General features: G+C 32.4%; 2 protein-coding genes across 3 annotated transcripts; both read left to right on the top strand.

Moving 5' to 3' along the window:
- The first annotated feature begins 249 nt into the window (after nt 1-249).
- LOC144840254 (dynein light chain Tctex-type protein 2B-like) lies at nt 250-2,633 on the top strand. The gene is made up of 5 exons (XM_078696011.1): nt 250-412; nt 841-974; nt 1,309-1,378; nt 1,966-2,029; nt 2,243-2,633. The coding sequence occupies exons 1-5, from the start codon at nt 309-311 to the stop codon at nt 2,288-2,290; spliced, it is 420 nt and encodes a 139-aa protein (XP_078552137.1). The 5' UTR covers nt 250-308; the 3' UTR covers nt 2,291-2,633.
- Nucleotides 2,634-4,079: 1,446 nt separating this feature from the next.
- LOC144839514 (COP9 signalosome complex subunit 1-like) lies at nt 4,080-15,892 on the top strand. Of its 2 annotated transcripts, none has more exons than XM_078694907.1 (13): nt 4,080-4,242; nt 6,547-6,636; nt 6,956-7,134; nt 7,909-8,076; nt 9,071-9,206; nt 9,667-9,744; nt 10,276-10,413; nt 10,743-10,837; nt 11,297-11,483; nt 11,670-11,807; nt 12,149-12,235; nt 12,318-12,365; nt 15,107-15,892. In XM_078694907.1, the coding sequence occupies exons 1-13, from the start codon at nt 4,201-4,203 to the stop codon at nt 15,176-15,178; spliced, it is 1,458 nt and encodes a 485-aa protein (XP_078551033.1). In that variant the 5' UTR covers nt 4,080-4,200; the 3' UTR covers nt 15,179-15,892. The 2 variants fall into 2 exon arrangements, with proteins under 2 accessions (XP_078551033.1, XP_078551032.1); XM_078694906.1 differs by having other exon boundaries at nt 9,667-9,822.

Genomic DNA, 15,892 nt, shown 5'->3' with positions numbered 1-15,892 from the left:
GTTTTTTTGCATCTAAAATGTAGATCAGAAAATGTTAGCAAAAACCTTTAAACAAATTGATTGTTTTGATATTAAATTCAATAGTTAAAGCCTTTTGATGAACGTCGTTAAATACATTTTATAAAACAAAAGACTCTACATAGAAATAGTTGGACACAAAAATGGCTTCTAATTCACAATGTCAGAACTCTTTCAAACAGCACTCTCTCTAGTGTGTTGTGTGTGACCGGAAACCGGACCAAGTTGCTAGGGAACACAGTAAGTACATGCAACAAAACCAACAACAACACACGCAAAAGTAGTACAAAATGACGGATTTTGCTGATTATGAAAATGTTGAAGATAATCAAATTCAAGAAGATGAAACTGTCATACCGAATACATATATGCTAAGACCGAACTTCTTACAGAAGTAATGCTAATATAAAACTGGGCCTATTTGCCTAGCTATATACACAGGTCTAGCTAGGCCTATTTATAGCATGATGAGGCCTCTCTTTCGAATCCGGGACGATTCGCCCCACTTTTGATGGGACGATTCGGTCCACTTTAGACCAAATTCATATTCATTTTTTGGACTCCCATTTTTTTGGGTATTTATCAAGTTTTTAAAGCCGAAAGGTGTTTAACAAGTTTTTAAAAGGTGTTTAAAACATGCCATATGTGTTAATTTAAACACCTTTTTAAAAAAACATGTGACATGATGGGGACGTCTATTCAAATAAATACGGTATAGGATTGTTATTTTAATATAGATTGTTAATGTTATTGGCAATGTATTGATGCAAACTTATTATTGTAATTTTAATTAATTATATAGTTTTATTTTTCTAATAATAGGTTTCGACAAGCAACAGTGAAAGAGACAATTCATATTGTGTTGAATGAAGAACTGGCAGATAAGAAATACAATTCAGAGGATTGCTCTAACTGGTGTAAAAGCATTAGTCTGGAAATTAAAAAAAGATTAAAAGGTTCATAATTCGAATAAATAATTATCAATAATATAAATACTGTATTTATTTCTGTCTGTTTCATATAACAGTTTCTGTATTTGTCTATGTCTTGTCTACAGTACTGGTGTACATACTGTACATTTTACACCAAAAGCAGAAAAAGAAAAATTAAATAATATTTTTAATATTGTTTAGAAGATTGTGCCATGATTTAATGGCACAATTCCATTTAATTGTTAGACAACTTTTTTCTTGTGCGCTGAACATTTTTGTCAAGATGGAGCTATTTCAAGCATGTGAATGCTATTTTATTCAAATATGATCAATTTTATACTCAATGCCTTTTCTACAGATTTAGACTTGGACCGATATAAGTTTATAGTACAAGTTGTTATTGGGGAACAAAGAGGTGAAGGGGTCAAGTAAGTTATTATTTTACCATTGGACCAGCTTTAGAGTATGCTGCTGCCACTCATGTGGCACTCTGACATAACAAAAACTCAGAATAACCAAATTGAGTAAATTTAAAAAAAAAGAGCCTTGTGAATTATCTTTGGAAAATGCTATGATAGTTTTAATAATGCCATTGACTGTCTGGTCTTAAACTCTTTCTAAAAAAAGAAACAATTTGTGTGGGTCAAGTCTTCAAGCTTGTTTAATGGTTTAAACTTAATACCAAGGGATACCAAACTTAATTAACTTGATCAGACCCAATTTTTGTAACAAAATGTATTTTTAACCTTAATTTCCAGAATTTAACAAAAAGCCATTTTACATAGTTGCAACTGACTTTCTTTCATATATTATCCATGCAATACCTTTTTAATACTCTTGATTTTTGGTGACACATTTTTTGATATGTATTGTTACATCTGCTTTACAGCAATTCAGTCTTCACTACTGCCAACTGTGATTTTAATCAAATGAAATCACCTACACAATACTCACTTCAATCGGCAAAATTATATAACCATATTTCCATTTCTTGTTTCAAATGTGTTTTTTTTAGAATGGGATGCAGGTGTTTTTGGGATTCTGACACGGATAACTATGCACAAGATATATTTATGAATGTAAGGTCTACTTTGATTTGCTATAAATCCTACTTTAACTGTAAAATAGAGATATTATAATAATATGATCTCTATGCTTATCACTAAAAAAGAAAAGAGAACTAGCGATGCAGTCCAGTTGGCCAGCTTACTTTATTTTAGAGATGGTCAAAATATATTTTAAAATGTATTCGAAAAATAATGAAAGAACTAATATCAAGTTTCTTTTTCCAGGAGAGCTTATTTTGTGTAGCTGCAGCCTTTGGTGTTTTCTATTATTGAAGCTTCATAGAGAGCTTATTTTGTGTAGCTGCAGCCTTTGGTGTTTTCTATTGAAGTTTCATAGATTACCAAATACAATCACTCTGTGCATCATCTGTTGCTATATGGTAGGAGAATGTGTGGGTCCTGACTGTCTATTTGTAGTGATCATCTGTTGCTATATGGTACTAGGAGAATGTGTGGGTCCTGACCGTCTATTTGTAGTGCGTGGATCTATGGTTACATTCTGTGAAAGAACTACACTGGACAACATTATTGTAACAATGTATAGAGAAGACACTTGTTATTATTAGTCTGTCTACATTGTATTTTAGTTATAAGAAATAAAGTATTGTTTTTGTCATTCTGTTTGATGTTTTTTATATACAATAATATTGAATCATCTGTGTTGTATTGTGAAAAATGCCAGGGGTCTCCATTAAGGTTTTTTTAACTAGCCAAGAAGACCAGCAGTGTAAAGAAACAATTTTACTGGTCCTCCACACCTTTTACTGGCAGGCCACCAACTTTTGGCCTATACCTCATAAGCCTATTTGTGCTCATATTTGAAGGAATTATGCTGCCCAGATAAAAAATGGAAAATCCCAATATTTGTCTCTATAAAAGTTTACGCACTGCTCCTTAAAGGCCAATGTACACAGACAAGCGGTAACGGTAATACAAATATAGAATCTATGTTATTCCTTATTATGTTATGGCCATTTACACACAACTCGGAGCGGGCAGGCGGTTTCCGCTCAGGATATATATATACAGATTCTGGGACAAACTATGCGGTTTCCCACTTAGCACCAGTACTGCTCGTCTGTGTAAATTGGCCTTTAGGCAGTTATTCAAGCGGACAGAAGCATTAGGAAACAGTTACAATGGGAAGCTTATAGTTTACTAAGGCTGAAAAAATGTGTATTTGGAAACTCGGACTGGGCATGCGCAAACCCCAAAGCACGTCTGGGAGAAGAGAGTCTATGAGATGGAGACAGCTAGTCTGTAAGACCTGTTTAATAAATGTTGTCGTTATGGCTGTCAACGAGGCCTCGTATAATACCATCAATTTATTATTGAATAATGGTCAAAACAGTCCTTCCTCCTCTATTATTATTTTTTTGCAAATGGTGTGTACAAATAGATGAAGAATTGTTTGATAGTGAGTCCATTTTTTTTATTGCTGGGAAATTAGAAATTCTGGAGTTCACTGAATTGTTTAATGTTGGGGTCTAGTATAGTCTAGGCATGGAGGTATACCTAGGTATGTTTTTGTTCTGACAAAAGGCTACAGACTTCACTTGTTCATTTCAGATTTACGTTACACAAAATGTTTACTACAGTACTGATTGTTAAATAAAAATAAATGATAATAAATCGTTATTTATACAAATAATAAAGACATATTTTCCCAAAAAACAAAATCAGTTGAATAGGTTATTTTGTATTAATAAAGGTAATCACTTCTATAGCAAAAAAACCTGGTAAAAAATATTTTCAATTATAAAATGACAAAATAAATGGTTAAATCCAACCAAAAACCCCATTTTTTTTCGATCCAAATTTTGGTCAATAAAGTGGATATCTGTGACGTTAAAATGGCATATTAAAAAAAATATATTTTTTTCAGGGGGACAATACATCTTTAAATAGAATAATTTTTAAAAAAAAGCATCATTTAATGAAGAAAGAACAATGGCGTTGTATATAAAATCTGTATTTAATAATTATATGTAATTAAATTTAGTTGGCGGCCGAAAATGAACATGACATTTTTGTCCTTTGTGGCGTTTCATTCATGTGTGTGTATAAATGCTGTTATGTGTGTTGTGGGTATACCACCGTATTAAAAGTTCGCTATTTGCCTGTTTTTGTGGAGCGAGTCGAACCACAGCTAAGCTTAGCCTTTTTTTAGATTTATAAATAAGATGCCTCTGCCTTTACCACTTCATCAGCAAATATTTATGCAGGTAGGCCTATTCCTAGCTAGGCCAATAGAGTAGTAGGCTAGATTCGGCCCTGCTGAGATGATTTGGCGCGACTATTTTTGGCCATGAGACGATTCGACCCACTTTTTATTTAGGCCTACGTACGCCTAGGCCTAGTCGTAGATGCAATCCAACAAAGAAAGTAGCCGAGCCGGTCAAGTCGGCCCTACTGTCTCGGCCAAAGTTAACTCGGCCCCAACCAATAAAATATAGAACGCAAAAAAAGTGCAAACGAAGAAGGGGATTGAGAAAATACTAATAAACATTTCTTCACATGTTTTAACCTAGTCTAGGCCTAGGAATAATTCTGTCTAACTAAGAAGACTTTTTAAGGAATATTAATATTTAGAAAATGTAGGGCCTAATTCTTTTAGCAACAAAAATAAGAATGATTTCACCAACTTTCATTTATTATTAATTATAGGCCTAAATTGATTTTAAATTGCGCAAATCAACATTGCGCATAACAAACAATTTAATAATAAACATTAATAATATTACTATTAGTAAATAGACTATTACAATGAACATTTGGATAATAGGAACACAATTGTTGTATTCGATTGAGACTTTTACCGTTGAGTACAGTTTTTCCGTTAAAACTACTTATTTAACGGAGTATTTTGAGCATTGAGATTGTTCTTAACGAAAAACCTTGCGTTGTCAACGTTTTCTATTCAAATGATTTTCTGTTGAGCACAAATTTACAATTCGAATACAAAAAGTACTCAACAAATCTTTATGTTAACAACGAAAGTTCCCATTCGAATACGACAATTGTAGGCTTTTGCAATTGTCAATTGTATGACCTATACACTATACAACCCCTGGGAGAGGTGCGTCATTTAATTTGTCTGATGTGCGTCAAAAATGTGACTTACCTTTAGGTGACCATGATGTACCCATTTTGACGCACTGTCACCATGTTGTTTATGATATGGTTGTTTATGATATGGTAAGTGGTAAAGTGACTAACATTGACCCACCATTGTTCATTGATGTGACGTACCATCTAGGTTTTTTGACGCACCCCTTCGTCAGTAATTATTTGTAAATGACACACCCATGACACACCTCTCCCGGGGATTGTATAGTGGGTCATACAATTGACAAGTGCATAATAATGATGATGCACGTATGTGGGCGCGTATGTTCAAAATTCAATGAACATGCCTGATAAGAGTAGTAACAGTTGTAGATGATTGAAACAGCTTCCATAGAAGGCGCAGCTACGTTGGTTCCAGATGTTGTTGCCTAATGCATGTTGTACTGAAGAAATCTATGCATGATTCAACTCACTAAACAATCTTATTATGCATAATTGTACAGTTTTTTGTAAATGGTGACGCTTCGATTCACTAAAAAATACCTGTTTATCTTACACGAGGTACTTCATATTCATATTCGGCAATGATATCATTTTTGATGAGTATTTTGAAAATCGTGTATAGTCATAATAAGATTAAATAATAATAGACATAGCACTTTTTGCGTTTTATACTTTATTGGGGCCGACTTGGATCGAAATCTTCAACCGACCAATCAGAACTGGGGAAATGGCTATAACTGGGTCCAGAGAGATATATAATAAAGAGTTATAGCATTGGGTTAAAGTCATGTGATAAACAGATCAAATTGGGAGCATAATTGTTGGATTATACTGTATTCGTTTACACTTTCATTATTTAATATATCAAAGGCTCTGATGAGAATCTTTGTTTTCAGTCAACAATGAATGAGATGAATGAAAAATTAGAAGAAGAACACAAATGATAATAATGATCTGTTGTTACTCATTGTTCTCCTCTTAAAGGCACTATGGGCATGCCATAGACACTTTAGTTTCACTGAACAAAACTCGTTTGTTGCTAAATTCAACAGTTTTAATATATAAATTTGGATCATTTTTGCTATAAAAGTTGGGTTTTGATCATTAATAAACAATTATCTACTCTTGTTTGATAGGTAAGCCTACTGTATTGCAACATTCTGAGTCTTGTTTGTTTTTATTTGTTTCCGTTTAGTAATTTTTTTTCAATCATACCAAATACCCCTTTCACATCAAACTTCGCTGTGATCTCCATAGACACTCTCAGGTTTGTGATCATTCACAACGTTGAGAAACTCCGGAGAGACAAGATTAAAATCGTAATTACCGCTCTCTATGCTGTTTGTTTACATCGCGATAATAGAATAATTTTGATGAAGAAGATAGTTACAAATAGTGCTAACCTATTTGCCATTATGTATAGGTTCACTATTAACTTGTAATAACTTTTATTTTAGGGCCCAGTTGAGCCTATGCAGGTTGATGCACAACCAGAAGCTGAGGAAGTGGTTGAGGAACAATCATTTATTGTGGAAAACACTACATTGGTAACTTAGCTACTGTAGTTACTAAGTCTTTTTTAGTTAGCCTATTCATATCAAAATTTAATGACAGATTCTGAAAGTAGAGCCAAAATTTATAATGTATTGCTTAATGAAAATGCCAAAAATAGAGGTGGGTGTGGCACATACAGGCATAGCTAAACTACTGCGAATTGCATCTTAAATTTTGTTTAGCAAAATCAGAGAGGATGAACATAGACATATCTGTTGAATTGGTTGCTTACATGACCTAGTAGAAAATTCAACTTAAATAGATCTTACTCAGCTATGCTTGATCAGAGGATTTTTCTTAATTTTTATGTAGGACCTAGAAATGTACGGGAGTAGCTATACTGGCCTAGCTAAAGTGAACCGTCTTCTATTTATAAGTGACCACTGTCCAATTCTGAAAATAGAAGCATTAAGGATGGCATTGTCTTATATTCAAACAACATTCAACACACAAGCCTATCAAAAGATTCACAGAGAATTAGCAGAGGCATTGTAAGTTCAATCATGTTTATTGCATGTCAAAATCAATATGTACAGTAGATATAAAGTTTGCAGTACTGTCACCACGTATAAGTTCTGTACTCAGTAGTAATTCTCACTCCTGAGGACGATCTAATGATATGTACAGTAGATATAAAGTTTGCAGTACACCACGTATAAGTTCTGTACTCAGTAGTAATTCTCACTCCTGAGGGTAATCTAATGATATGTACAGTAGATATAGAGTTTGCAGTACACCACGTATAAGTTCTGTACTCAGTAGTAATTCTCACTCCTGACGATAATCTAATGATATGTACAGTAGATATAGAGTTTGCAGTACACCACGTATAAGTTCTGTACTCAGTAGTAATTCTCACTCCTGAGGATAATCTAATGATATGTACAGTAGATATAAAGTTTGCAGTACACCACGTATAAGTTCTGTACTCAGTAGTAATTCTCACTCCTGAGGACGATCTAATGATATGTACAGTAGATATAGAGTTTGCAGTACACCACGTATAAGTTCTGTACTTGGTAGTAATTCTCACTCCTGAGGGTAATCTAATGATATGTACAGTAGATATAAAGTTTGCAGTACTTTCACCGCGTATAAGTTCTGTACTCAGTAGTAATTCTCACTCCTACTCAACAGTTCTTTTCAGAACTATATATACGTGGTGTACCGCAAACTTCAATATGTTGATTTTCATCTTATGGTCTCGGCAATGTTTTTGATTATTCAGTGGGTAGACTCTCTGTTCTCTGTTATCAATTGTCTAGATCTGGATCATCAATTCTGCCAGATGCAGTAGCTGGTGCTCTTCATAACGTTCCACCATTGGATTCACAATGGGTGGAAACAACTAACAAAAGTGCTGCTCTAAAATTGGAGAAGTTAGACTCTGATCTTAAGAACTATAAAACAAACTCAATAAAAGAAAGCATACGGTAAGAACATACAGTATATTGTTTAATGACAAAATTAGTACCAACACCAACATATATAAAGAACATGCAAACTCAATAAGAGAAAGCATACGGTAAGAACATACAGTATATTGTTTAATGACAAAATTAGTACCAACACCAACATATATAAAGAACATGCAAACTCAATAAGAGAAAGCATACGGTAAGAACATACAGTATATTGTTTAATGACAAAATTAGTACCAACACCAACATATATAAAGAACATGCAAACTCAATAAGAGAAAGCATACGGTAAGAACATACAGTATATTGTTTAATGACAAAATTAGTACCAACACCAACATAAAGAACATGCAAACTCAATAAGAGAAAGCATACGGTAAGAACATACAGTATATTGTTTAATGACAAAATTAGTACCAACACCAACATATAAAAAGAACATGCAAACTCAATAAAAGAAAGCATACGGTAAGAACATACAGTATATTGTTTAATGACAAAATTAGTACCAACACCAACATATAAATATTAAAAAGAACATGCAAACTCAATAAGAGAAAGCATACGGTAAGAACATACAGTATATTGTTTGATGACAAAATTAGTACCAACACCAACATATATAAAGAACATGCAAACTCAATAAAAGAAAGCATACGGTAAGAACATACAGTATATTGTTTAATGACAAAATTAGTACCAACACCAACATATATAAAGAACATGCAAACTCAATAAAAGAAAGCATACGGTAAGAACATACAGTATATTGTTTAATGACAAAATTAGTACCAACACCAACATATATAAAGAACATGCAAACTCAATAAGAGAAAGCATACGGTAAGAACATACAGTATATTGTTTAATGACAAAATTAGTACCAACACCAACATTTCCCACGACTATATGAAGAACATGACTTTTTTATTTTTTTCATAATTTAAATTGATTGTAATAAAAAAGAACTTGATTGCTTATTATTAATATACGATTACTAATTTAGGAGAGGTCATGATGACCTTGGAGACCATTATCTTGATCAAGGTGACCTAAGTAATGCACTCAAGTGTTACTCAAGGGCTCGTGATTATTGTACCAGTGCTAAACACATCGTGAATATGTGTCTCAACGTCATCAAAGTAAGTTTGGGTCATTCATCTACTAATATACCTAGATGCATTATATTTTTTACACCTAAATAGATTCCTGTCATTTGATTGGATGATTATGCGTCACATGATACAAAATAAGTGCACTATTTCATGCTCGAGATTGCAGTGTCATTTCATATAATTGACCAGAAAAAGAAATTTCTATATGGGCTAAGCCGACACTTCTTGGCTGAAAATGATGTGGATGTAACTCAAGTAAGGTCTTCAAAGAAAGTTTTAAGACTTATTAATGGTAAATGATGTGGATATAACTCAAGTAAGGTCTATTAATGGCCCATACCTTCAAGAAATGACAATTTAACAACAGTTGATGTATCCATCTTCTGAGGGACAATGCCACTAAAATATAATTTTTGACATTTTCTATTACTGTAGATGCGATGAATGTTTTGTAAGGGATATAATAATTCATTTTCTCAAATTTCAGGTCAGTATACATCTTCAAAACTGGTCACATGTTCTCAGCTACGTAAACAAAGCAGAAGCGACTCCAGAGTTGTCAGAAGTAAGTGTAAGATCTGTGATATGTTTTAATTATTTATTTCACGTAAACAAAGCAGAAGCGACTCCAGAGTTGTCAGAAGTAAGTGTAAGATCTCTGATATGTTTTAATTATTCATTTAAACATATTTTAAGAGGGTGACTCAGATAGTCATGAGCTGATTTTATTAACAAAAGAACCATAAAATATGAAGTATGTTGAATTAAAAACTGTAAGCATTTTTGTAACATTAGGTTTTTTCCATGTACAGTAAATCAACAGTTTAAAACTGTTTTTTATGTAGCAGCTCCACTAATATTGGGCTGATTTTAGGCATTTGAATGAGACTTCGTCCTCCCAGTCCGATACAGATTTTTCAATATAAATTAGATAAAACTCTACATTCTTTAAGACATGTTTCATGTGAATAAACAGCAGCGTCAATTAGAAGTGTTCAAAATTATTTTGCGATCTTTACTTTACAAGATGGCCATAACCTGTTCAGCAGGATTAGCAGTACTATTAGCCTAGAAATACAAATGTTATTTTTTTCAGAGAGAATCAAAAGATAATCAAAAGATAGTAGCGGTTTTGAAGTGTTCAGCAGGATTAGCAGAATTAGCTAATAAGAAATACAAATCTGCTGCCAAGTATTTCCTCCAGGCTCCATTTGATTATTGTGATTTCCCATCTGTAAGTGTGTTTAAATTAAAATGCAATAAGATCAATTATTCAACCCTTGAATATGTTTTGAAACATAACTAAAGACGCGAGTTTTAGGACTTTTAAGAGATGTACTTGAAAGAGGCAAACTGGATTATTATTATTTATTAACATTTCTTTTTTAAATACTGTATATATATTTTACCATTAATTATTATATTTATTTCTCTTCATAATATTATATTACAATAATTTGGTTTACTAAGAGAGACAAAAAAAATCAGAGCTTGTGAGAGGCAGCCCATACATAAATACAGTATATTCAAACAAACAATATTTTAATTTCTACTACTTCCAAGATGTTATCTGCCAGCAATGTTGCCGTTTATGGAGGACTCTGTGCATTGGCATCATTTGACAGACAGGAATTGCAGAAGAACGTCATCTCTAGTAGGTAATTATAGGTTTTCACTCAATAGGACTCTGTGCATTGGCATCATTTGACAGACAGGAATTGCAGAAGAACGTCATCTCTAGTAGGTAGACTTGGTAACGTGTATTGCACACATACTGGCATATTCAGCCAATCAAAAGACTTGGTAAAGTCTATTGCACGCATACTGGCATATTCAGCCAATCAAAAGACTTGGTAAAGTCTATTGCACACTGGCATTTTAAGCCAAGTTGATCAAGTCTTTCAAGAATTTCATGTCATAGATAAATGGTTTATACAGAAAAATGGCAGCAAAGCTGAACTCATACTTTATTTTGAAAAATAATGAATGCTCCTACAGTACCTTCTAGGGAATAATGTAATTTAATATTTTCGTATCACATTTATTTTTATTCTGTAAATAATCTAGAGATGTCACATTTGGTACTGTACAATGTTTGTTTATGAATATTAAATTAGTTCTTTTAAGCTGTTTCTGGAACTTGAGCCTCAGTTACGTGACATAATTCTGATGTTCCATGAATCAATGTACGCATCATGTCTGAAACTTTTGGCTTCAATCAAAGACAACCTCTTGTTGGACATGTACCTGGCACCACATTTGAATACTCTGTACTCACAAATAAGAAATCGTGCTCTAATACAGGTATGTGTAAGATGTATGGAAAGTGTATAGATTTGTAATACATTGTACTGTGGCTTCTATTTTATTTTTCTATTTTAATATACACACACATCAAGTAAATGATGATGACTTGATTTGTTATTTTAGATTACATAGCCTGAGTATATAAAGTTAAAAATAAGATTTATTCTTATGAATCTATTACAGTATTTCAGTCCATATGTATCGGCAGACATGTGCAAGATGGCCACTGCCTTTAACTCAACTGTTGGTGATCTCGAAGATGAGTTAATACAGTTAATTCTTGATGGTCTCATCAATGCTCGAATTGACTCTCACAATAAGGTGTGTATGCACAAACAACCTACTGTATATGAGTTAAGATGAGTTAATACAGTTAATTCTTGATGGTCACATCAATGCTCCAATTGACTCTCGCAATAAGGTGTGTATGCACAAACAACCTACTGTATATGAGTTAAGATGAGTTAATACAGTTAATTCTTGATGGTCTCATCAATGCTCGAATTGACTCTCACAATAAGGTGTGTATGCACAAACAACCTACTGTATATGAGTTAAGATGAGTTAATACAGTTAATTCTTGATGGTCTCATCAATGCTCGAATTGACTCTCACAATAAGGTGTTTTTGTCTTTAGTTATAGCTCTTTTTTTTTGTAATAGATATTATATGCACGGGATGTTGATCAACGCAGTTCAACTTTTGAAAAGTCGCTTATCATGGGAAAAGCATTTCAAAGAAGAACAAAGGTATTTTTAATTAAAACATAATATTGTAGCAAATGTTTTGCTAACAAAATTGTTTCAAAATATTTAATTTACATTTTTTTAGGCATTAATTATGCGATCTGCAATGTTGAAGAACCAAGTCCACGTCAAGGTATTTATACATTTATAACCCTAACCCTAACCCCTAACCCTAACCAAGTCCACGTCAAGGTATTTATACATTTCTTTTCAAATACAGTACTTATCAATTGATCCAATATCATCATCATATCAGATAATTATTATCTTTTGTGATCAGATCTTGTAGTATTTTATTTTAGAAGACCTTTATTTCCTGCACACCCAGCCCACTATGATGTAACTGCTTTGTTTTTGTTTGTGTGCAGTTTTCCAATATGGCAGGCAATGGAGGTGAGACTGCATGCCCTTCCTTCCCTGCTCTAAAACTTACTTTTTATTTCCCAAATTAATTATTTTTTAATTATTTTTGCTGTTTTGTTAATTTTGTGCGCACTAACCTGTTGATGGCATTTTGTCTATTCAGTGTTGTTATATTAAATATTTATGTATTTTTAGAAGCTTGGCCAAGCAGCCAAACATACTTGTATAGATACAAACAGTTTATATCTTTGTTGATATAGACAGAGTGAAATAAATGTATAGATATACCATTATAATTACTCCATGCTTGACTTTTCTTTTTTACTTAATTAGAAAGCTGTTGTCAAGTAATATGCTTACTTATTTTTATAAATTTATTACAAAATCCTTAACCTTTTCCATTTAAGAGAACTATTCAGAAAATATACTGTAAAGGGACAGTAAAAGTAGTCTATATACTTTGCTTAGTCTACACACTTTTAGAGAATAATTGAGGGACAGTAAAAGTAGTCCATATACTTTGCTTAGTCTACACACTTTTATAGAATAATTGAGGGACAGTAAAAGTAGTCCATATACTTTGCTTAGTCTACACACTTTTATAGAATAATTGAGGGACAGTAAAAGTAGTCTATATACTTTGCTTAGTCTACACACTTTTAGAGAATAATTGAGGGACAGTAAAAGTAGTCTATATACTTTGCTTAGTCTACATACTTTTAGAGAATAATTGAGGAACAGTAAAAGTAGTCTATATACTTTGCTTAGTCTACACACTTTTAGAGAATAATTGAGGAACAGTAAAAGTAGTCTATATACTTTGTTTAGTCTACACACTTTTAGAGAATAATTGAGGAACAGTAAAAGTAGTCTATATACTTTGCTTAGTCTACACACTTTTAGAGAATAATTGAGGAACAGTAAAAGTAGTCTATATACTTTGTTTAGTCTACACACTTTTAGAGAATAATTGAGGAACAGTAAAAGTAGTCTATATACTTTGCTTAGTCTACACACTTTTAGAGAATAATTGAGGGACAGTAAAAGTAGTCTATATACTTTGCTTAGTCTACACACTTTTAGAGAATAATTGAGGGACAGTAAAAGTAGTCTATATACTTTGTTTAGTCTACACACTTTTAGAGAATAATTGAGGGACAGTAAAAGTAGTCTATATACTTTGCTTAGTCTACACACTTTTAGAGAATAATTGAGGAACAGTAAAAGTAGTCCATATACTTTGCTTAGTCTACACACTTTTAGAGAATAATTGAGGAACAGTAAAAGTAGTCCATATACTTTGCTTAGTCTACACACTTTTAGAGAATAATTGAGGGACAGTAAAAGTAGTCTATATACTTTGCTTAGTCTACATACTTTTAGAGAATAATTGAGGGACAGTAAAAGTAGTCTATATACTTTGCTTAGTCTACACACTTTTAGAGAATAATTGAGGGACAGTAAAAGTAGTCTATATACTTTGCTTAGTCTACACACTTTTAGAGAATAATTGAGGGACAGTAAAAGTAGTCTATATACTTTGTTTAGTCTACACACTTTTAGAGAATAATTGAGGGACAGTAAAAGTAGTCTATATACTTTGCTTAGTCTACACACTTTTAGAGAATAATTGAGGAACAGTAAAAGTAGTCCATATACTTTGCTTAGTCTACACACTTTTAGAGAATAATTGAGGGACAGTAAAAGTAGTCCATATACTTTGCTTAGTCTACACACTTTTAGAGAATAATTGAGGGACAGTAAAAGTAGTCTATATACTTTGCTTAGTCTACATACTTTTAGAGAATAATTGAGGGACAGTAAAAGTAGTCTATATACTTTGTTTAGTCTACACACTTTTAGAGAATAATTGAGGGACAGTAAAAGTAGTCTATATACTTTGCTTAGTCTACACACTTTTAGAGAATAATTGAGGAACAGTAAAAGTAGTCTATATACTTTGCTTAGTCTACACACTTTTAGAGAATAATTGAGGGACAGTAAAAGTAGTCTATATACTTTGCTTAGTCTACACACTTTTAGAGAATAATTGAGGGACAGTAAAAGTAGTGCTTATGTATTGACCATGGTTATGCTTTTTCAGAGGGACAATATTTATATCTTTAAAAGAACAAGTTATAAAGCAGTACACCCTTTATTACTTACTAAAGGATAATATTTTACATCAGCTGAACATCAGAATCTGATATCCTTAGGTCAAAGTAAATATGTCTACTTGAGGTTTCTATTTACAACAGCTTCAGCTTGAAGAAAAACCCATTTTTTAGTGCAAATATAATTTGATATTTATTGCCGTTCTAGATGCCTTTCAATTGTCTAGGCATTGTAGTTTATATTTTATTAATATATTTTTTAATATATTGGCAGAATTTTGTATAGAAAAAGTGTTTAATTTTTTTTTAAATACTATGTTTTGATCTGTATCATTTTTATGTGTAAAAGTGGGTGCCATGAAAAGGAAAAAAAATAAAAGTTTTCTTTCTATTTTAGAGTCTGCCCAAGGAAGGTTTTAGCAATGAGCAAGCCGATCCAGTTATTGCACCGGCCACAACAAATCGATAATGATCCAGTTATTGCACCGGCCACAACAAATCGATAATGATCCAGTTATTGCACCGGCCACAACAAATCGATAATGACAGTAATAATACAACTAGCATAACAGAAATAATAGTTCATAGAATTAATAATGTTGTATTCAATAGAACCAACGAATACACTTAATGTATTTATACATAATAGTACAATATTAAACAGTGTGTTTATACATAATAGTACAATATTAAACAGTGTGTTTATACATAATAGTATAATATTAAACATATTCTGTAGTATATTCACGGTACACCCATTGAAACTTAAAATGTACTTATTTATTCGGATTTCATAGATGGACAGAAGGTAGCAAATGCTGATTGTATAAAACTATACAAGATAGAACAAACTAGGCTACAAATAATTATTATTGTTCATGAATTCTGTGACAGGCTACTCAGTATAAGAATAATATTATTTAGTACAATGGTGGTTATACATTAAAGTTTTGTTCATTGAAATGAATATACAGTCACAGAATTCCCTACCACCAAAGTGAGGTATTTGGGATTACAAATTTCAGAAATAAACATTCAAATCGAATGTATTATCCACCAAAAACATGAACAATTAAGATTAATAAAATCAGACTTTGCATAGGCCATTTTGCAGTTTTAATCAAGTTATTCACTGATACACGTATAAAAAGACGAAATAAAGTTTAGTTTTTGTCACCCTTCA

Source organism: Antedon bifida, chromosome 4 (genome assembly GCF_963402885.1).
Source record: "Antedon bifida chromosome 4, ecAntBifi1.1, whole genome shotgun sequence".
Taxonomy (NCBI): Eukaryota; Metazoa; Echinodermata; class Crinoidea; order Comatulida; family Antedonidae; genus Antedon; species Antedon bifida.
This window is presented reverse-complemented; position numbering and strand designations above follow the sequence as displayed.